The 24,041-nt window shown below is 38.3% G+C and overlaps 1 protein-coding gene across 4 annotated transcripts in view; it reads left to right on the top strand.

Annotated features, from left to right (window-relative positions):
* Positions 1-19,052, top strand: part of BTBD16 (BTB domain containing 16) — a 42,506-nt gene extending 23,454 nt beyond the window's left edge. For 3 of the 4 annotated variants that reach the window (XM_039337034.1, XM_039337121.1, XM_039337294.1), the window contains exons 12-17: positions 6,734-6,825; positions 12,973-13,055; positions 14,673-14,750; positions 15,778-15,876; positions 17,345-17,533; positions 18,849-19,052. In XM_039337034.1, coding sequence (XP_039192968.1) covers positions 6,734-6,825; positions 12,973-13,055; positions 14,673-14,750; positions 15,778-15,876; positions 17,345-17,533; positions 18,849-18,917 — 610 coding nt within the window. In that variant the 3' untranslated portion in view covers positions 18,918-19,052. The remainder of the gene's footprint in view (positions 1-6,733; positions 6,826-12,972; positions 13,056-14,672; positions 14,751-15,777; positions 15,877-17,344; positions 17,534-18,848) is intronic. The other variant, XM_039337203.1, reaches the window with a different exon arrangement.
* The last annotated feature ends 4,989 nt before the right edge of the window (positions 19,053-24,041 follow it).

A 24,041-nucleotide genomic window follows, 5' to 3' on the forward strand; every position in this document is an offset into this window, starting at 1 on the left:
CAAAACTGAGTTCCCATGTCTTGAATATAAAATTCTCTTCTTTTTTATCTCCTCCCCCCCCACCCCAGCCCTGCCTTTTTCACCAAGAGATAGGAATGAGCTAAAGGCCTAGATGAATCACTGTTTATTAGCTTGACCTGAGAAGCACTCGTTCTATCAAAAGATTTCTGAAAATAAGGGCATTTGCAGCCTATGCACGTGCGCAGGATGAATGTGATGCATAAACTCAGTCTTCCACAGGTTACATTTAATATAATGTACACAATACATTAAGATGATGTGGTTAAGCAATCTGTGTTTTAAAGGCAATTGCCTTTCAAAATAGCTGATTAATTGACTCTCTAGCCAGAAATCCATCCTCTTAACCATCTCATTTAAGCTTATTGAAATTTAAACAGTTTTGTCATTCACGGATTTATATTCTGTCAGCTTAATAAAATCTTCTGTAACATGCTTCAGATTGACATATCTGAAAAGGAGAAAAATAGATCATGTAACACTTGCTTATTAAGCCATGTGAAATATATACATGTAGACAGTACTTTAGAAGTTTATTCTTTTGCTAATCTAGGTCTTGCTGCAATTTTATTATGTCAACCAAAATTAAGCAAAGCTAACAGAAAACAAACCAATAGAGATAAAGGTATCAGTAGGACTCATTATAATTTCCCTAGCATGCTAAAGATGCTTCTCAAGAGTAAATCTAATTTCTTTTACTCTGGCAGTGATTCCTATTTATTTTAATACAACTTCCAGTCACAGATATCATATTGAAACCAGAGTTATGCATGCATAAATCCAGTGACTGCAGTTGATTAAAAATGGATTATTTCAAAATCCATCTTCATGAACATTTTCTTACCCTGCCAAAAAAAGGTCTGATTTTCATTCTCAGAATGCTTTTGTCCTTGCTTTATTGTGGTTAGAGGGTAAAACATACTGAGACTGGAGTCTTTTAAAAACCATGCCATTACTATACAGCAGAGGTCTTCAAACTTGGCCCTTTTATGACTTGTGGACTTCAACTCCCAGAATTGGTCAGCCAGGCATGCTGGCTGAGGAATTCTGGGAGTTGAAGTCCACAGGTCATAAAAGGGCCAGGTTTGAAGACCTCTGCTATACAGTTCAACCCTTCCTAAAAGGTTATCCTGAGAATAACCAGGAGGCTTTTTGTTTATTACCTGTTATTCCTGTGAATAGTAGGTGCAAATGCTTCTGTGTGTACAAAAAAAGTCTGGCAAAGAGAATTGTAGAATCAAGTCAAAGTATTTGGCTTAGGTTGCCATAGACAAAGAGAAGAAGCAGATACACAAAGCTTCACATTGTTTAGCAGCCACAGGAGATACCAAGTAGCTTTCTGCTACTTTATAACAGTTCCTTACACAGTTCGTGGAAACAGCTGCAAGAGATTTCTTGCACTGGAAATCTCAGCCAATTCCCAGTTACTGGCCAGTTTCCAAAGAACCATACAACTGAACTCATTCCAGAGTGCCTAAAGGAGGTCTGTGTTTGCATTTCTTTCCAACAGAAGCCTCCTCTGCCACATCACAGCTCTATTTTAAAATCAGGCTAAGTTCAGAATTAATGTTCAGCATGACTCTGAGAACATAAAGAAGAGTTCTGCTAAGTCAATGCCAAAGTCCATTTAATGCGGCATCCTGTTTCCAATGCTAGCTAGCCAAATGTTTCTACAATGCCATCTCTGTTATAGTATATGTCCCAGCTATTGAGTAGTCTGCCTACTTTCTGAAGTCAATTTCCTGTTTCCAGGCCATTTAAAGATTATTTTCAATCATTAGTTAGCAGCCTCTTCATCAAACCACAGTGACACCAAGATAGCATTACTGCATATTTACATGCCAATATGTAATATAAGGGCGTACGTGTTTGTGTAATGATGATTTCTGTCATCACTTACTCAGTTGAATTGTATGAGCCTTGTATTCCTTCTTTGTACTTCTTCATGTCTGCTTTGTTGGATTTCTCTGATACCCTGACAATTGAATTATTCACAATCAATTGAAAAAAAGGTATTCAACAGAACGTCTGAAAAAATATTTTAAAGCTACATTCTGTGAATACAGTGGCTAGTTTATTATTATTTAGGACTTGGTTGCAAAACCAGTTTCCTAGTTTTAAAATCAACTGTACCAAAGTACTGCTCTTAGGACTATTTCTTGATCTATTTCAAGGTTCTCCTAGAAAGGAAAAAGAATGAAACTTCCTTACAAGTCCAGAATGAATGAAGTCCAGCTATAACTTGATTCTAAACCAGAGGTGGGGAACAATAGTCCCTTTGTAACTTGTGGCTCCTAGTTCAAGAATTCTGGGAGCTGAAGCTCATGTCATAAAAGGGCCATCGTTCCTCACCCCTCTTCTAAACCTTAGCATGATCTCAAATTCTCATATCTCATCAACTGTTTTTCAAAAGCAAAAATGGACTTGGCTAGGAAGCACAAGATAGATGTATCATGCCACGCTAAAATATGCCTTGCTGGTTTTGATTTAGCCACTTATTTGAACCCATACAGGTGTAATTTAACATTCATTACAAATTAAGATTTAGCAAACTATGACTTTGGGTGATATATGAACTCAGTCTCACTCTGTGAGCTAAAGCTATGGACCCTAAATCCAAAAAGATTATTAATCCCTGATCTACAATTTCACAATATATCCTCATTTCAAGATTTCCCAACTGCCGTGATTGGAATGTGCATCTGTGTGTCTGTGAGAGAGAAGATTTATTCTTCTCCAAGAAGCAAAGTTTGAACCCAAGCTCATATGTACATGTTCTCATTTGTCTTTTTTAAAAATAAATTGACTGTCAATCATTAAATATATTTATTACTAATATTTGTATATGATAGTGGAGAAAAGGTGTGAAGTTCGCACATACTGTATTCTACAAAGAGAATGCTTGAGCAAAAATAAACTAAAATAGTCAAACAGATGTTGGCAGAACTCAGGAGAATATTTTTCCAAAATTACGAGGCGAAATATGTTGTGTTTAAATAATGAGTTAAATTCAGATAAGGGGCATTGTGATAATTTCAGTGAAGGCAGTTGGTTTCAATGCATATGCTTTGGAACTGGAAATGAACTATTGTTTAAAGTAGAAGAAAACTGTTTCTGAGTTCCTTTTAGCCTTTTGAAGTCAACTATAGCAACGGGCGGCTGATTTATTTCTGACCTTGTAATGACACGTTGCATTTATTTTTTTTTTTTTTTTTAGTATTCAGTGAGCTTACTTCTGGATGCCTTGCATCTATAAAATAAAATATAAAAATTGTTTCAAATAAATCAAGCAAAGCTGCAAATGAACTCCCAAAAAGTCATTAGATGAAACGAAGAGATAAACTGCCTTCAGAGTTTCTTTTATGAATGGCTGCAGTTTTAGAGGTTCTGTTGATAATACCTTGGTTGAAATAACATTGGAAGACACCTAACAACTAAGTAGCTTTTAGTTACTAACTAATTGAAAGCAAGAGGTAGGAAAGATCAGTAAACAAAAGGGGAGAGATATTTAAAAAGAGTACAAGTTGTGTACTGGAGAATTCATCCTAGAAGCCCAAAGAAACTTCAGGTTTGTAATTCTATATTCAGTTACCTCAGTTACTATGTCAGATGGTTTTTGAACCTACTAAAGTTAGTGGTAACATGCAGTGGTGGGATTCAAATATGTGAACAACTGGTTATCTCAGTAGATGCCCCTTCTGGAAGTCCATTCTGGGCCTGGGCAACAAAAAATTAGCTACTGGTTCTGCTAAAGTGGTGCAAACTGCCTGAATCCCAACACTGGTGACATGTCTGAGGGGACAGATGGTGATCAGCAGTTCAAAAGCAAATATTATCAGTTTGATAGTTCCATAGTCCCTTCCTCCCTTGCAATGGGCACTTGAAGTTGTCTGTCAGATCTCTGAGGCAGATCATATTAGGAAACAGATACAAGAAATACAAGAATTCTTCATTACAGGTAGTCCTCAACTTACGGCCACAACTGAGCCTGAAATTTATGTGGCTGTGAGAAATCTGTTAAGTGAGTTTTGCCCCATTTCACTTTTCTTGTCACATTTGTTAAGTGAACCACTGCAGTTGTTAGTAAATGAATCTGGCTTCCCCATTGACTTTGCTTGTCAGAAGGTTGCAAAACGGGATCGCGGGACCCCGGAGCATTGCAACCGTCATAAATATGAGTCTGTTGTCAAGAATCCAAATGTAAATCACGTGACCATGGGGATGCTGCAACGGTCATAAGTGTGAAAAATGGTCAGAAGTCACGATTTTCAGTGCCGTTGTAACTTCGAACGGTCACTTAATGAACTGTTCTAAGCCGAGGACTACCTGTACTGGATGTAAGCTACAACAACAGAATCTTAAAAGTGTGACCCAGTTTCTCTTCCCCTCCCTCTGCTACCAAAGAGAGGGAAAGCGGGCCAACCTCAAATTTCTTCTTCACTTCTTTTCTGTCTTTCCAGACTAAGTTCATGTTTTACTAACAGCTGCCTCAGACTTTGTTCAGGCCATACTCTTCTGTACCACATTGTCAGGAAAAAAAAAATCAAGTGCATTCTTCAGAGTTATTTTTTTTTTAAAAGAACTTGATGATAGACTTTTTTTAGTGTTTTAAACACACTTTAGATAACAAGACCATCTAGACATGTTTGTATGAAATGATGCAGAAAAGACTTGCTTGAGGAATAGTATAGAAATCTTTAATTCCACTATCTGAAAATTTTGATTTGTTTATCAAACCCTACCCAAGCTTAGATCGGTGAACCTTTGACAGCTTTGTTTAGTCTACCAACTCAGGGCTGCTCCTTTCTTCCGCATTGGCAAAGCCTGAGCCTTGAAATGAGGCGTTTAGCTTTTATTAATCATTATATAACCACCTAAATGGCTGGTTAGATATTACCTCCAGTTAAGAATCGATTCAACCTTTGGAGCAATCTTTGAGGCACCTTGCACATAATCTTTCTGAGCTTTATTACCAGATTAAGCTTTCCATATTGCGTATCAAATTTTGACAGACCAGTCAATGTTAATACAGTATAGAAACACACGTGTAAGTCTTGGCTGGGAATAAATACAACAATAAACCACAATTTACTATTGCATTAAAGTAAGAGTTGAGTTACTTACCTTTCCTTCTCTCCTTCTCTGATGGGATTCTGAGCCCAGAGGCATTTGTTTCTGCTTTCCACCGACTAGGCAGCGTTTGGTTTTGTAGTTTTCACAACAAGCCAATTAAACTGATGAAGCTAGTGAGTCAGAGTTTAGATGTTATGTTTTTGTGTTATGTGGTCAGTTTCCTTTTGTGTCATATGGTCACTTTCCTTCCACTTTCCTTCCCACAGTCTCTTGTTTAGGGGAAGTTCTTACTCTTCTTAGAACCAACCCTGTCATTGGGTATAGTGAGGCAGTCTAAGGAGACAATGAAGGTAGTCTAATTCTAATATCTCACTGGAAGCAAAGCCCCCCCCTGGGCTTCTGAACCTTCAGAATCCTGAATGGCCTTTTTTCTGGAGTTGCAGCTGAAAGTTGGTCACGTGCTTCTCTGGGATGAACAACATGCCTAAATGGTTTCTGATGGAGCTGATGGGGCTCAAGATTGACTCAGCCTTCCATCTTTCCAAATGAGAACCCAGATTGTTGGGGGCAATATGCTGACTCTGGAAACCACTTAGCGAGGGCTGTAAAGCACCGTGAAGCAGCAGGGCTTTTTTTTTTGTCATAAGAGTGCTCAGAACGGAGTTCCGGCACCTTTTTTTTTTTTTTTTTTTTTTTACAAAAAAAGCACTGTGAAGCAGTATATAAGTCTAAATGCTATTGCTATTGCTATTGCTAATTATAAGCCAACCAGTGAAGCAATTTCAAATGTAGGCATCTGGAGTACAGTTTACTCATTGTAATTAGGAAAATAACTATGAAGTGGTATATAAGTCTAAGTGCTATTGCTATTATGTATTTGCCACAATCTGTATACCGGTAGTCCTCCACTTACAACGGTTTGCTTGATGACCATTCGAAGTTACAGTGGCACTGAAAAAAAGGGAATTATGACCATTTTTCACACTTATGACCACTGCAGCATCCCCATGGTCATGTGATTTACATTCAGAGGCTTGATAACTGACTCACATTTATGACGGTTGCAGTGACCCAAAGTCATGGGATCATCTTTTGCCACCTTCTGACAAGCAAAGTCAACGGGGGAAGCCGGATTCACTTAACAACCATGTTACTAACTTAACAACTGCAGTGCTTCACTTAACAAATGTGGCAAGAAACGTCATAAAATGGGCAAAACTCACTTAACTAATGTCTCACTTAGCAAAATAAATTTTGGGCTGAATTGTGACCGTTAGTTGAGGACCACCTGTACAATTCCCATGACAACCTGGGGAGTTTAAAGAATTACAAACAATTACATATTTTTTTAAAAAAACAGAGCTGCAGCACAATGAAGACTTTGAGGTTGACGTGCTTCCAGTGGCCATTGGGTTGCTGAAGGAAGGGCATCTATCCCATCATCTTATTTATAGTGCCTTGCCTTGAGGCAGGTGTTTGTGTGTGTGTGTGTGTGTGTGTCTGCCTTGAATTTTACTTTTCACTGCATTGCAAAGGCTTTCCATGAAGAAAATAATGTTTATAGAATGAAATGTTTCAGGAAGTGATAATGTTTGTGTCGGCATTGAATCAAGTCTTTTGCTCCATTATTTTGATTCTTTAGTTTACCCAAGACATGTGCCTTCTTGGAAAGGGAAGAAGGACAGCAATACATGGCTATTTTTCAGGCTCTCCGTTTACATGGTATCACTTCAAGTAAGTTTACTTTTTCTTCTTCTTTGAATTTAGGATTATTCAGAAAATCAGATAAATTTTGTGATGGGAAAAACCAATATTTATTTGTAAACATCCATCAATTCAATAAGATAGAGTCATTGACATAAACCGTATTTCTGGATAGCAAACAATTTCTATCAACACAGTTTATATGGAACTTTACAAAACAGGTTTCAAAGTATCCCATAGATATATATTAAAGAAAATTATTAGCACGTAGCTGTATATACAGCCACGCCCCTAACCAATCAGCCACACCCCTAACCAATCAGAACACACCTCCACCCAATCAGAACACAGCCAAGCTCCCACCCAATCAGTTCATACCCCCACTGGCAGTTAAAAGGAAGAAACAGCTAAGACCACACATTGCTCCTCGAAGCACGAAGCTGAAAGCACCAGCCTGAAGATGACGAATGGGACTTCGTCGAAACGTCGCCAAGACACTTCCAATTTTACGCGGGAGAAAACCCGAACAACCAAAGACCTAAATACAAACACCTGCGAAAACCTCAGAAAACACACACACACACACACACACATATGTATGTATGTATGTATATATATATATATATATATATATATATATATATATATATATATATATATATATATTAGGTCTTTGGTTGTTCGGGTTTTCTCCCGCGTAAAATTGGAAGTGTCTTGGTGACGTTTCGACGAAGTCCCATTCGTCATCTTCAGGCTGGTGTTTTCAGCTTCGTGCTTCGAGCAGCAATGTGTGGTCTTAGCTGTTTCTTCCTTTTAACTGCCAGTGGGGGTATGAACTGATTGGGTGGGAGCTTGGCTGTGTTCTGATTGGGTGGAGGTGTGTTCTGATTGGTTAGGGGCTTGGCTGTGCTCTGATTGGCTGGGGGGTTGGCTGTGCTCTGATTGGCTGGGGGAGTGTTCTGTTTGGTTGTGCTCAGGTTAGTCTGAGTTGCAGAGGGGTTTAAGATTTTGGGTTGCCTTGCTATTTTTTGGCTTCGCGTTCGTGGTCGTGCCTCATCTTCATGGAGGGTGTCAGTTTGCTTCATGTATGGATTGGAGGGGTTTAAAGTGGCTAATGATGCAGCTCTGGTCTGGCTTCTGGTTTGTGGTCGTGCCTCATCATCGGTGTGGCTTTGGGTTTGCTTTTTGCGTGGATGTGTGGTGGTGACATCCTGTGTGGCTTTTGTGAGTATGGGTCTGGTATCATTTTTTGTGTTAGGGAGTCGTTTGTCAATAAGGGCGGGTTTCCAAATGGCTGGTAGGCGGGAGGTATCATCTCGCTTGTTCATGCTGTGTGGGCGTTTTTCTATCTCGATGGCTTCTCTGATTATTCTGTTATTAAAATGTTCACTTTTGGCAATGGTTCTGGTATTTTTAAAGTCAATTTCATGTCCTGTGGCTTTAAGGTGTTGGACCAGGGAAGATGTTGGTTCCTCTTTTTTGACTGAGTTCTTATGTTCTTCAATGCGTGCACTTATTCTTCTATTGGTTTGTCCGATGTATGTGTTGGGACAAGCAGTGCATGGGATTTCATATACTCCTTGATTTTCTAACTCAATTTTATCTTTGGGGTTTCTAAGGATGGTGGATATTTTTCTATTTGTGCAGAATGCTGTTTTGATGTTGTGTTTGTGGAGGATCTTACTGATTCTGTCTGTGGTGCCTTTTATGTATGGGAGGAGGGCTTTGCCGTTTTTAATAACAGAATAATCAGAGAAGCCATCGAGATAGAAAAACGCCCACACAGCATGAACAAGCGAGATGATACCTCCCGCCTACCAGCCATTTGGAAACCCGCCCTTATTGACAAACGACTCCCTAACACAAAAAATGATACCAGACCCACACTCACAAAAACCACACAGGATGTCACCACCACACATCCACGCAAAAAGCAAACCCAAAGCCACACCGATGATGAGGCACGACCACAAACCAGAAGCCAGACCAGAGCTGCATCATTAGCCACTTTAAACCCCTCCAATCCATACATGAAGCAAACTGACACCCTCCATGAAGATGAGGCACGACCACAAACGCGAAGCCAAAAAATAGCAAGGCAACCCAAAATCTTAAACCCCCTGCAACTCAGACTAACCTGAGCACAACCAAACAGAACACTCCCCCAGCCAATCAGAGCACAGCCAAGCCCCTAACCAGAACACACCTCCACCCAATCAGAACACAGCCAAGCTCCCACCCAATCAGTTCATACCCCCACTGGCAGTTAAAAGGAAGAAACAGCTAAGACCACACATTGCTGCTCAAAGCACGAAGCTGAAAACACCAGCCTGAAGATGACGAATGGGACTTCGTCGAAACGTCGCCAAGACACTTCCAATTTTACGCGGGAGAAAACCCGAACAACCAAAGACCTACATATAAACACCCGTGAAAACCTCAGAATATATATATATATATATATATATATATATATATATATATATATATATATATATATATATATATATGTAGGTCTTTGGTTGTTCGGGTTTTCTCCCGCGTAAAATTGAAAGTGTCTTGGTGACGTTTCGACGAAGTCCCATTCGTCATCTTCAGGCTGGTGTTTTCAGCTTCGTGCTTCGAGCAGCAATATATATATATATATAGTCAATTACCAATAAAACGTGAACACCAGGAATATAATAAACTATAAAAGTTTAATACCATCACCGATCACCAAGCTTTCGTCAGATACTTCTGACATCGTCAGGGTTAATGCTGGTCTGTGGGAGAGTGCCTTTATAGGTGAGCCGTCATTTGCACACGGCTCCTAGATCTTGTCCTAGGTCCTAATTGATTTAACTGCTTTTTAATTACGGCTCCCATACTGATGACTCCTCTTTTCTTGCTTTTACTGCTTGTGGGTGTGTCATTATTCCCCTCTACCTCCCACTGTCTTGAATTAGGGAGGTTCTTTCCTCCCCTTTTTTTGTCATTCGTATCTCTAAGTTGTTCCCTCTTCACACCTCCGTGTCTCCTACCTTCCTCCTTCTTCTGATCTTTACTTGTTCCCCAATTGTCATCCCTCATTCTATGGGGGCGCACTCTCAGCCTTTCTCCCCATCCCTTGCTTTCCATTTCCCTCTCTTTGGCTGCATAAACTCCGTTTCTGTCGTTGCCATTCCGTCTGACATCTACTTGCTCTTTCACCCCATTATTAATGTTCTCGGACTCCATGTCAGACTGAATCCCTTGAATATCTCCTTCCTCCTCACACAAGCCCTCTTCTATCTACATTTTCTCTGTTATATTTTTTCCATTTGGGAACAAGTTGATTGAACTATGATATCTCCTGACACCTTGCAAAGCCTTTATAAATGTTCTCAATCAAGGAAAGGGACTCCAAATTTTGTACAGTCCCACTTCTACCCCATAATTAATTTTCACTGACAGTTCAAAAAAATAAAGGAAAAAGTAGTTATTGGAAATAACTCTTTGAATTTGTAAAGTGTTTATATTTTTTCATCTTCAACCACTTGTTTAATAATACATAAGGAAACAGTATAAACATACACTTGATACCTTAAAGTATAATACATTATAAAAAGCATAATCTAATTGATAGAAGATTTGGTAGGGCTCCAGGCCCCCAAAACAGGTAAGTCCTGCTTTCTTTGTCCTTACTTGGATGGGTCTGTGACAAGCATGATGGCTCTGCTGGCTTTGACAGCATGAATCACTCATTTGGGAGTGACCAAGCCCAGTCACATTGCTTTGACACACCCAAGTTCTCCAAGAGTTAATCAGTGCTGTGACAGTAGATCTAACCATGCAACATTCTGTTCTGATGACTGATCTGTCATATGCATTGCCCGCCATTCTGTGCAACTATTTCAGGTCAAGTCAGTGAAAAAGAAAAGAAATTTGATTCCATGTTTAGATCTAACTTTTTTACTGCTTTTCTTGACTTGATGCCCACCAGATGTGATGGAATTATAACTCTAAACCATCATGCTAATTTATCAATTCTCTCTCTCTCTCTCTCTCTCTCTCTCTCTCTCTCTCTCTCTCTCTCTCTCTCACACACACACACACACACACACACACACATCCACAACACTACCTCCTCCCATTTGTCTTCAACAACTCAGTGAGAGAGATTGGGTTGAAAGAGAGTGGTTGGCACATGTTAACCAGTGAGAGCAAATCTTCCCAATACCCCAAGTCTAGCTTTTAATCAGTACATCAGATACGTATATAGTTCCAGCTATGTGAAATGTATTGTCTACTTGTGGTGGCAGAGGAATAAGTGAGTGGAAAGCTTCTTTATTCACATTCTTTAAAGGAAACAACTCAGCTATATTGTAATAATTGCTTTCATTTGCAGGCTGATGGTATACTTACTCCTTTCAATCTAGAAGAAGCACTTAAAATCTCCACCTCATAGATTTCAGATGCATTTTTTCTCTAAATCAATGTTTCTCAAACTTTGAAAATTGTAGAGTGTGGACTTCAATGCCCAGAATTTCTCAGAATGCTTGCTAGGGAATTCTGGGAATTCAAGTCCACACATATTTAAGTGACTGAGATTGAGAAACACTATCCTAAATCAAAGCTATGCAATTTCCACTTGAGGTCACCTTAAGATTAGTATGATATATTGATGACTGCATTGCTGACATTGGCCAAGGGCCTTTGGGGAAAAGAGAGTCAAGCATTTTAAGGAGTGAAATGAATGTCCCATAATGTTGGAAGATTTAAGCTATCCATTTTGCTTTAACCCCCCCCCCCCAAAAAAAAAAACAGAGGCCCCAACTCTAGGAGTCTGGGGTAAATGACATTTTTGCATCCCTGTCATGAGCAAATGATAAGAAATATTTAGCGGTGGTTACACAAAAATGATTGCCAAATCTATTTTTCATTGTGTGAACATCCCAAAAGGAGGTGAATAGAAAACTGGGCCAATGTTGTTAAACTTGATCCTTGGCATGTTTGGCTGGCAGAAACACATGACAGGAAGAACTGCATGACTATAGACCATGCAAAACTTCAACTCTGACAAGTTTAGATTATTTGCATTGTTGACACAAGAATGCTTTTGTTTAACAATGTTTAATTCTGTTAACATTACAAGCAAAAGCAGGAATGAGCACTGGGTGAAAAGTGCAGCTGGGAGTAATGAATTGCCTTAAGGTGCTTCTAAACCAGGATTTTATTGAGCAATTGTCAGGCTTCTTTCAGAGCATTTTAACTGGAAGGCAAAGGCCATTTTAAAAAAAGGCACTTGTGTCTTGCACAAGAGCCTAAGCTACAAAAAAACTAACTATAGTTAAACATAATCAATCTTGATTCGTTAGGAAAGAATTAAGTAGTACTACTACAGCTCACTGGGTATAAATCCAGATTCCTTAAGTTTGGGAAAGGCTGCAGATAAATTTCATAATGACAGATTCATGATTGCGGCAGTGATGGAGGAGATAGTGACACAGGAAGAAAAGATTTTGTTGTATAATTTGCCAGACACAAATAATCCGATTAGTGTAGCAGGATAGACAGGTAGGCCTAATGGGTGAGGATACGTAGATAAAAGGCCAGGAGGCTGAAAGCTTTTGTGAGTAGTCAGTGAGGAATAGGAAAAATAGTGCAGGAAGTATTCAGCGAAAGAAGAGAAGAGCAAATTAGTGAATTAATTATTTCAATTTTGATGCAACTCAATTCTGGGCAGTTCACAGCATAAAATGTTCCAAACACTCTAGTGATGGCACTCCCGTTGCCCAAGTACCTTACTGAGATTCCTTGTCCAGTCAGCAGATCCTAGATAAGCCATGAATGGTTTCCAAAAGCAGACAGACTATCCTATAAAACTATCTTTTGCTGATGGAATGGGTTTCACAACGTAGGAAACATCTATAAAGGGGATCTTGTCCAATGCCTGTTGTATAATAATCCTATTTTAGAAAGTAAGGAGTAATAATTATCCCAAAGCTTTCTTAGCTATTGTTCATGTTCTTTCATAAACTGTGGCATTTAAAAAACCCAGCTTCACCTCATATATCTTAATTCCTGTTATATTCTTATTATACCTAGCCAATCTGCCCATAAGTTATTCTCCCTATTGTATCGGAAACAGCTTTTTCTTTGGTACTGAATAATATAAATGAAACAACTGAATTGTTGCTTTTGTCTTTCCCAAAGGCAGACATCTAGAGGAGCTATGGGAAATTAATTTCTTTCCTTTGCCGTGGCTTACAAGGATCTTGTCTGATCATTACCATGCAGTGAGTTGGTATGCTTAGTGTGAAAATGGCTCAGTCTGGATTGATTTTAAACTCTAGCTTTTTCATAGGAGGTATTCTCACAGCATACCTTTGTATATGTGCGGGGACCCTGCATTAAAACAAAACTCTTTAATTTGGGACTGTACTTCTATATTTGATGGCATTACCCAGTTCCAGACACAGAAATATAGAACACAATAGAACATACTGGACAAACACGTATGGCCACATTAATATCACTTCTAAGTTTGTGTAATGAAGCTGATATGAAAAGTGAACCAGTTTCACCACATTGTATAGCAATAGCATTGTCCAGACTGCAAATTAATACTTAACTCTTATTTTGCAAAGACTTTTACCAAAAAAAAGAAAGAAAAGCAAGAGTTTACTTCTCTTGACTTGAAGTGATGCAGAAAAAAAAATGTCTTCTCCAAGTCCTGATAACTGAATGTACACAACCATGTAGTTGTCATGACAGTGAACAGAACTGGTTTGCTACTGTCTTCGTAAAAGAATAACATAATAGCAGAGTTGGAAGGGACCTTGGAGGTCTTCTAATCCAAACCCTGGTCAAGCAGGAAACCCTATACCATTTCAGACAATTGGTTGTCCAATCTTTTCTTTAAAACCTCCAGTGTTGCAGCATTCACAACTTCTGGAAGGAAGCCATTCCACTGATTAATTGACCCACAACCTCTTTGCAAACCCAGCCTTCCAAGATGTTTATTCAACACCCTCCTCCCCCCCCCCCAGTGTAGTCTATAGTTTTGTCATTTCCAGGTAATGTCCCACTTTTTATCTGACCTTGATTAGCTCTTTTTTGAGATCAGACAAGTTTACCAGGTGCTGGATATTAGTTTATAAATAGGAATAGTGAATGTTTTCATTACTTTGTGAAGAAATTCATTGACCATTCATCCTGCTGTAAATAATTCTCTGTTTGAACATGTTTGAACATTCTCTGTTCGAAAAATAGTTCAGTTAAATCATTTAATAGGTCAGTTTAAAGGTCAGGAATGGTGGAAAAATCAGGGAGCCATGAAACCATTATCATTTAGATATCAGATTTAAGAGTTCGGGTCATTTGATCTGTCAAATATAGCATCTTCTAGAGTCATCCAACTATTGTTGTGTCAATATATAGTTAAATCATTCTACAAGACACTATAAAGGGCAGAAATAATCCTTTGATCATCTGTGAGAGTATTACAGATGATCCTGATATGGGTGACAATATATTGTACCCATGTCTTAGCAGAACTCTAAAATCTGCAAAATGTCTGTGTTTGCTCAAATCTTACAAAATTTCAAATGGGCAAGCTCATGATCTTTTGGGTCACTTAGTTAAGTTTTGAAGTTTGCATGACATACTGAACTTCCCTATGCCATGACTCACATAAGTAGGTCATGCTAATGTGATGTAAGGAACAATGATCTAAGATGTAAATAATTATAAATGCCATCCAAAACAGAAAACTTGTATAAAATTGAAAAGAAAATTGGCATATGGCTGAAGTTCAATTGCATTTTCATGTTCAGTTTTATTGTATTTTTATATTTAAATAAAATACCAAATTTAGGGATGCTATAATATGAAAGATTTTATTTTCCTTTCAGTTAGAGAATGGTGGTGACATGGCCTTTCAGGCAGACTTTAACACCCAAGCAGTAAGATTTGGTCTGATGCTCACTCAGGTAAGCTGTGAAGAGCTTGCTAAATTAAGTGGGAGAAATGACAAAATGCAGTCAGCAGAATCTCTTACAATCTCTTACAATATTGCTCTTACAGGGCAATATTGGTGGGAATAAAGTGCACTGCTGAAACCAAAAAAACAGACTGTAATACAATTTATCCCTAATCTGTCTATACTGTAGAAATTTTCAACTAACATCCCACCTATAATTGGCAAATTGAAGGTGGGTGATAGAGATCATACTGTAACATATATCTGCAGGGCATTGGGATTTTCCTTCTGCTGTTTTTAACCCCCCAAAAAATATTCATTATTTTGACAGCGACTAAGTTTATGGAAGCTTTAAAATTTATTTGTTTTTATCATAATTCTACCCAAAGATATTCAAAAATTCTTGCATACTTACAAATTAAATGTACGTAAGATACGTCCTACACATATTCGATTAAAGAATAAATCCCATTAAATTTATGCAACTGACTTCTGCATAAACACATATGGGCTTGCATTGCAATGATTTTACAAGGATGAGAAAATGATATTGCAATGCTATACTAGATATATCTATTAGAAGTCCTATTGAATTCGGTGGGATTACTTTGAGAAAAAATAAGTATTTTAATCTTAAACATGTGCTAAATTCTCTCACTGAACTGAATGAGACATTAAAATACTTAAGTTTGGTTAGATTAATCTCTGTATTTTTCTTATTCTTCCAATAATAATTGGAAAAATCTGGGATATTTACAAACTATGTATACAAATACAAATGTAATATATACATGTATGGAATCTCAGTTAATAACTTACATTATTTGTGGACAATGATACAGGAAACAAGTAGTATTTTACTGCTCTAAAAATTCTTAACAGGGATTAGTAAAAGGACGCAAATGATAATTTTCCTGTAGAGAATTAATGAGGCATTAATGAGTTATTTATTCCTCATAACGGATGCTTTTCTGATATCTTAAGACACTGGAATAGCATGTCTTTATTTCTATATATTAACATGCTGATTATTTCAGGAACCAAGATATCATGCAGAAGTAATTTCCATTTATGGATTCTTCTTTGAACTAAAAGCAATAAAACATGACGCTTCAGCATACAGTTTTTACATGAAAGTAAGAACAGCATTTTTATGATTCTTGAGGTTCAAAGTAATATTCAGACTATTTATTTCTGTTTGAAAGTATTGTAGGCAATCATCATCTACACCCAGAAGGATAACTTTAGCTATTTTGACTTATGTTGACAGTGGAAGATGAAAATATATTCTCATATAGTGAGTGAATTAGCTTGGGGAACAATAATCTACATATGTTTACCTGAAAAGAAATAACTTAAGTGCTTAGTATTGGTGGTTTTGCTTCTTCCTTATATAGTAAGTCCCATGTTAAGAATTTTTTTTTAATCTAATGAATTCTGAAGAAAGGATTGAGAGAGGAAGAAGCCTCTAGCACAGGGGTCCACAACCCTTGGGTAGTGGACTGGTATCGGTCTGTAGCCTGTTAGGACCGGGGCCGCACAAGTGGTATGTGAGCGAGCAAAGCTTCATCTGTGCATGCACAAGATCTAGGTTGCATGTGAAACCATCACCCCTCCCCCATGGAAGACAATTTTTTCTTCCAAAACTGGTCTCTGGTGCCTGAAAGGTTGGGGACCGCTAGCAGGATAGACAGAGCATGCTGTGGCATCAAATGATTTTCAACATTTTTATTTGAATAAATAAACATGAATTAAAAAATTGAGCTAGAATATGCATTCAATGTGATAAAAAAACACAAAGAAGATTATACCTTTAATATTTTTGGCAGTAAGGAGGAAAGAAATAATGGAGACTTGCTGAAATTTTTTTGTGTGTATGTGTGTGTGCTCTGGGGCAGTATCCATTTATTTTATAGGCCTTCACATGGGAAAATATTTTGGTAGCTTATGTTCCATTTATGTCTAGATAGCTAGATATTTGCAGATCCAATAAGCTCACTTTTCCTACTCAGATGCTCTCCAGATAAGTTGTTTACACTGGTCAAGAATTCTAGGAATGAAGGCACAACTTATCTTAAGAGTGTCATATTGGACAACACTGACACGTGCTTCTCTTGAAGTTCTGTATTGTGTGATCAAGGTGTGTAGGAGGGTGACTGGTCCTCTCTTGACTCCAATGATTTCCTCAGCTGATCTGTTATTTCAATATCAGATCCAGGCCTTAGGTTTACACCTTGGTATGCAGAGATGATTGGTTTTGCTTGGTCATATGACTCAGGATGTCCTGAGTTGAACTCTATAGTGATAATGTGCTGAAAGAAGGTCCTAGGCAGCATTAGAGAAAGAGAAATTTTATACTATTTTTCTCTCCTGATCTTTGTTCTCATCACTCTGTTTAATCTTTTTTCCCTTTGCGTTTCTTGCCAAAATAATCTCTTTCTATTAAAAAAAAAAGATCATTTAATCCTTAAATTGTGCCAGTGGAGGGATGATATCCTATCATATGTTAGGGTTTTATTAGTAAAGGCTTTTGAATAACTTCAGCAAACAGACCTAGGTGAGGAAAGAACTGAATTTATACACACACACACCCTGTCATTTCAGAGAGTCAGACATGCAGATCCAATTATTTCTTACTTCACTGCTGAGCGTAGTCCTGTCAGTTTACAGAAAGAACGGGAAGTTAAGTATGAAATAAAAGCACAGTGCCAAATAGATGAAAAGTGGGAAGAATTCACCACAGAAAGGCTTACTCAAAGGTTTGGAGTTAAGAAACCTTCTTCTAAAAGCAAGGTGAGGAAAAAGCAAGAGAAAGGTACTAATTATTTTAAAACGTTTTTTGTGGTAAACAGTGAACTCAGGACAGAGCTTCAGTAATCTCTTGGGTCTTCTGGGTTTTTAAGAAAAATAACTTTGTAGTCAAAGGCCTAGATTACATGAACGGTGATCTAAGGATTATATGGGAATAAATTGCAAGACAAAAAATGCAGTTAGACCATACATTCGGACACATTTTAAACAATTACAAAATATTTGTGTGAATATGTGAAATAATTATAATGGACTTCTCAATTAAAATGTCTTAGATGGTTTTGAACAATAATTTAGAATTAGGACTAGACAATATAAATTCACAAGATGAAAAGAAATCAAGACAGAGCAGAAAACACAATATTTAAAACATGCCTGGTTACATCTGATTACTTAAATAAACATTTGTATGTTGCCTCTTCCATTGATTTGGTGACTTACTATAAATGAAGGAAAAAGGGTTCATCAGATCACAAAAGATTCATGAAATCAGGAACAAGCCACAATAAATAAAAACATAAATACTATTAAAAGAACAATTACTACAGTTAGATAAGTTTGTCCTCCCCAAATGTCCTTCTAAAAAGGGTTTTATTCACTGTTTCTTTAACAACGTAAAGGAGGAGCACTTCTGCTCTTTAAGAGGGGCCTACAACTGAGCACGTCAATCTCAGGGTCCCAACCCTTTTAAGATGGGCACCAGAGCTTCCTCTATTTCTTGGACCAGGGGTCCCCAATCCCCGATTCATGGCCCAGAACTGGTCCACAGTCCATTGGGAACCGGGCCACACAAGCAGCATGCGAAGCTCCATTTGAGCAAGCAGCATGCCTGTGAGCGAAAGCTTCCTCTCTCCACCACTGCTGTTGCTGGTCTGCAGAGCCAGAAATGTCGGAGATTGCTCTCCTAGACCATGGATAGTCTTCACACTAATTCAAGCTTATGCATTACTAAGAAACTATCAGAGTGAAATAAGGCAAGGGTCCCATGGGAGGAAGTTCTTGTCAGAAAGGGGAGCTTTTCTAACAAAATTCATTAAGGTTAAAATGAAAAGAAGCAATTATTTAAATCAGGGGTGTCCAACCTTGGCAACTTTAAGACCGGTGGACTTCAACCCACAGAATTCCCCAGCCAGTTACCCCTGCTTTAGATATTATCTTTCTAGGCAAGCTAAGTAAATATTTGCAGGTGTATCTTATTTTCTTTTTTCCCGCCTAGCAAAAAAGAAAATCAATTTTTGTTTTATTGGTCCATAAATAGACACATGTTAACCCTTCCTCTTTTCCTCCCCAAACATAGATCTTGAAAGCAAGAATACCATCAGTTCCCATCTATGTGACATTTTCGCTTCTTTTCCTATCATCTTAAAAGATCACATCTGTTCCTCTATCAGTGAACTCATTCTGACATGTAGCAAACAAAGGAGAGTTACAACTGAAGATGTTCCTGCAAATGACTACAGTTTCTATAGCATGAAAATAAATTGTACCCTCTCTCATCATATTCAACTCACTGGGACATTGACCTTATTCATATTCTGCTTTGGACAAATGTTACAAATAGTTTGACCTTCCTAAACCAGGTACCTTTCGGTAAGATTGTTATATTGACTGGGAATGCTAAAATATGGAACCAATATCTAACTAATCTTGGAGTAACTCATTAGGGAGATCTGGTTCACATCTTCTTAAGTATGTATTCCAATCAGCGGTATGGTCTTAACTAACAAGTAAACGACCTTCCATGTATAGAAGAAATTTAATTTGTTTCTTCTTTCTTCTCTCAATTTATCCAGCTGGCCTGCAGCCAACTTCACTGTGATTCCCATAAATAGTGGTGATGAAGCAATAAGATTACCATGCCAACCCACTCCAGCTTCCCCTCCCACTGCACAAATTCCACAGGAAGCACAAAAAATTGTAGATGATTCCAGATGAATATATAATATGCATGATTCATGACAATTAGAGCAGATGTTGATATCCTTTAACCATCAGATTATGTTTTACCTGTTTTCTCCCCCTTTTTAATCTTAACAACTGTAAGGCAGAAAACTCAGCACAAAACTTCTCAGAAGATATGTTTCATCAGGCTCTCATCAAATTGAATTTGGTGAAGAAATGGCTGTTTTCTTTTCTCTTATTCTCTGTCCTCTGAAGCAACTGGACACCTATTGAAATTTCTTTATAGATTTGTCTTTATACAGGTGGCCTTCAGCCTATAATAGTACAATGACCACAATGATTTACAGCCAAAATTCCAGGGTCAGTTATGGTCTCAAGTTGAGGACTACCTGTATATAAATTCTTTTGATATATATGTTCTTTATAGAATTTATAACAAATTTTAATTAAATTTGTCTTCCTCCTTCAGAGATAAATTAAGAACAAGATTATCCTTCTGTATTTAAATAACATGCAAATGAAAAGCCAAACCTAAAAACTCTTTTGTGTTTTCTCCAATTCTTTTCTACTAATTCTTTACTAAGAAACAGAGCTCTCATTTGTATATTAAGGATGTCTAAGAAGAACAGCACTTGTCTGCTTTTCATTATGATGATGAAAATAGTGAACTATAGTTACCATAGGAAAAACAAACCATTAGCTGTGGTCTGATTTCTTCCCATTCTTTGTTTTCTCAACCAATGATCTACTTTTATTCCAAAAACTAACTGGGTAATAGAGTCAAAGGACTGGTGATTATCAACATCTACAAAATAAAATAATAAAATTACTACAGTACTGAAATTCATGCCTTCCTGTGAGTGGGCGTTTTTCATTTGCATGTTATTTAAATGCAGAAGTATAATCTTGCTCTTAATTCATCTCTGAAGAATGTAGACAAATTTAATTAAAATTCTTTATAAATTCTATAAAGAACGTATATATTGAACCAATTGCACTTTGTAGATTGTAGTAGAGGTAGATACCCATGGTAGATCTACTGCATACAGCTCCTGAAGTCCCATTTCATGATTCCAGGTTTCCTCCAGACAATTTATTAAATTATCATTTTCATGCAATCAAATTAATGGTTATATATTTTATATTACATCTGAGCTCACAGCTAAAAACTAAGAGGCACACTAGCTATATAATATTACCCATGCTTTGCAAGTCAGTTTTTATACTGAATCTTTGTACCTCCAGTTACCTTTGGAAAGCTTCAGGTACCAGGTGATATATAAGATCTTTACTTGACACTCTGGAAATCTTCTGCCACTGAGGTTATTCATTATTTTCTTAGATGGGTGAGTAATTTGATCTGATACAAAGAAGTGTCCTAACCATGAATATTTCTGTCAAATAGTCTTTTAAAAAATTAGGATATTTGGGTACAGGTATAGATACTCAGATGTAGTCCTGGGTATGTTTATTTTGCAGCAATAAGCAAGCCTTCAATTGTGGTTGCCAGTATTGATGGCATCCCATAATGGTTAAGTGTGGCAACTTCTTTCCGGTTTCTCAAACCAAAATCAGTGGGGAATCCAGCAGGAGATTGCAAATCCCAGGCCAGCAGACAAGTAATGACTGCAGCTAGGTGGAAGAGGGAGCTAGGAGGTACATGTGGGAGGGATGGGAGAGAGTAGGGAGGATATACAAAGTGCAAAAGAGGCTCAGGGAGGGTACATGAGAGTGCAAGGAAAGATTGGGGAGGATGTGTGAGTTGCCGGTTTAGCAGAAGCGCAAAGGGGCTGGAGCAGACTGTGCAGGTGGGGGAGATTTAGCCCAGCAAGTTGCAATCTTCCCTGTTGGCTCCCTCATTAGTAAGGTGACCAACTTTTTTATAATGAAAAGGAGGACACAAATAAATGGAAGAAAAAAATATTGTAAATAAAAGAAACATTTTATTCATTGCAACAATAATACAGACAACTTGCATGTGCAAAGTTTGCCAGCCGGGTGTTTTGGCCCGCTCAGCAGCAATTCCTATTGGCTTTTGAAAGCCAATAGTGGGAGTAGCACAGCTCATGCAAAAGTTGAAAAAAAAAAAACATCAAAAAAAGGTGCCGGAACGCCATTCTGAGCGTTCTATGAGGGGGAAAAAAAGCCCTGCAGATTAGTCTTCAAATATCGAAAAGGAGGACATGAAGGAGGACACTTTTTGAGGGAGGACAGAACTTACAAAAGGAGGACTGTCCTCCCTAAAGGAGGACGGTTGGTCACCTTATCATTAGCTTTCTTGGTAAATTGGCAGGGAAGGTTGCAAATGATGATCACATGATCATGGGATGCTTGGCAAACCGTTGTAAGGGCCACCTGGCTGTCAAACACCCAGATTACGATCACATGAACACCGGGGTGTGGGGTGGATAGAACTCTGAGCACCAGTCATAACCATCTTTGTTCAGTGCCACTGTATTTTCAAACTGTTGTTGAAACAAATGATTGTAAGCTGAGGACTATCGATATTTATTCTTTAATTTTACTCCTTCAATACTGAAGCACAAAAAGGCAAATTTAATTAAATCCCATAAAACAGAATGAGCATGCCCTATCATTAATAAGCTGCCTTACAGATAAATATAGTCTATTTTCAGTTAGTATTTAGGCAAGTAGTCTCTTTTGTCCAATTAACAAATTGCAAAGCAATTTCAGTTTTCAGGGCACCAACAAGATCTTGTGTGCTTGGATGTCCCCTCCCCATTTGGCAAGTTCTGAAACAGTGCATGAGATGAGAAGACAGAAAGTGCCTACAGCTATGGAAAGTCCAGCATATCCATCTCTTACATACTCATGAATAAGCTTTCAAATCTTCTGCACCATGTTTGCATGTGGGCAGGATAGATGGGCATCCAGAAAACAGGAAGTGTGTTCTTGCTGCTGGGCCTTTTCTTTAATGACACTTGATGCAAAAGACTTCTTCAAAGCTGCTTTGCAAAGCAACAGGGCACCTCTCTCTCTCTCTCTCTCTCTCTCTCTCTCTCTCTCTCTCTCTCTCTCTCTCTCTCCCCCCCCCCCTCTCTCTCAGCCAAACCAAACCAAACCAAGCCAAGCTGGCTAATCATACAGCTCTGAGAATTTCTGGTAACTTCAAACACTATGGAAACGTATGCATAAAATTAGGGCTTACAATAAATCATCATATGATTGATGTGGTTTTAATTTGCTATATTATATAAACTTTTGTGGATGGAAAGATAATTATTTTTGGTTTAATGACCTGAACCTGTCTAATAGATGCCAAAAATGGTGGTTAAGCAAAGCATTCTATACTACAATTGATAAATGCAGAGTACACAAAATTCATTTTCTCTACAGTGGAGAGCAGAGTTAGCTAATGACCAATTAGCACAACCAGTGATTTGATACACACATCATGTTTAATTATGATTTGATGACTACAACAAGCTAGTATAACATGTTAAATCCTGCCACTTAATTTGTATTTGGGGTAAGTACTAAAGAGGGATGGCATTGCTGGTTAGCCAGAAAACGAGCACAGTTCGTGCGTTTGGTTTTTTAAAAAAAAAAACACACACAAACTCAACACCAACACAACAACAAAACAAGTGACAGTAAAAAAACAAAAACAAAATTCAAAGTAGCAAAAGGAGAAAAGAGAAAGAAATAGAATCTTAACTCTTGCAAAAATCATTTGCTTTCGTCCTTGACTTTCACCTTGGTCCTGTCAGCAAAACACCTACACACCAAGAAATACAAAGGTCAGGATCATGATTTGTATCAGGTAACAATAATAAAAATACCCATGGAGTCAAAATGTGGGTGTTACAGGAAAGATGGTCAACATGTCAGCGAAGTTAAATACAGGAAGCATGATGCAACTCCTGGGCTTGGGAGGAGGAGGAGGAGGGCGGGAGAATCTTTCTGAATTTGCAAACAAGAACTGAGGGACAATACCAAAGCTTCACCAATAATTCCCCACCACCATGACCAAACCATTTGAAAAATATGGATGCTATGAAATGAGCCTTGTGGAAGGTGAAGAAAAGGCTTCAACACCTTTACCCCAAAAAAAAAAAAATCCCAAAGCCCTAAGCCAGACATGTCAAACACAAGGCCCGGGGGCCGGATATGGCCCGCAAAATGGTTTCATGTGGCCCACGAAGACATCCTGGAAACAGTGAGGGAACGGCCGAGAGCCAATGTACAATTTTATGGTGGCCATCTTGGCACTTGCCCCGGTGGACCATGCCTTGGCATTTGCCCTGGTCCCACCCCTTCTGCCAGAGACCCTCAGATCTGTCCCACTCCTGCCCAGGCCCCCATAGGTACCCTTGACGCGAATGATGTAGAACTGGGCATGCCCACCCAGTAGACCACACCTACTCCATCCACACCCACCCAATAGGCTGCACCCACTCTGGCCACACACTCCCAGCTCCCCCAGGGCAACCGCAATGCTGCTGCGGCCCTCAGTGAAATTGAGTTTGACACCCTTGCCCTAAGCTATTCAGTTAATTCTATTCTTAGACAAGATGAAATAACATTCAGCTGTTTTATAAACTATGGGAGTACTTTGCAATAAATA

Source organism: Crotalus tigris, unplaced genomic scaffold, assembly GCF_016545835.1.
Source record: "Crotalus tigris isolate CLP2741 ecotype Arizona unplaced genomic scaffold, ASM1654583v1 scf7180000017536.10889498, whole genome shotgun sequence".
In the NCBI taxonomy this organism is placed as follows: domain Eukaryota; kingdom Metazoa; phylum Chordata; class Lepidosauria; order Squamata; family Viperidae; genus Crotalus; species Crotalus tigris.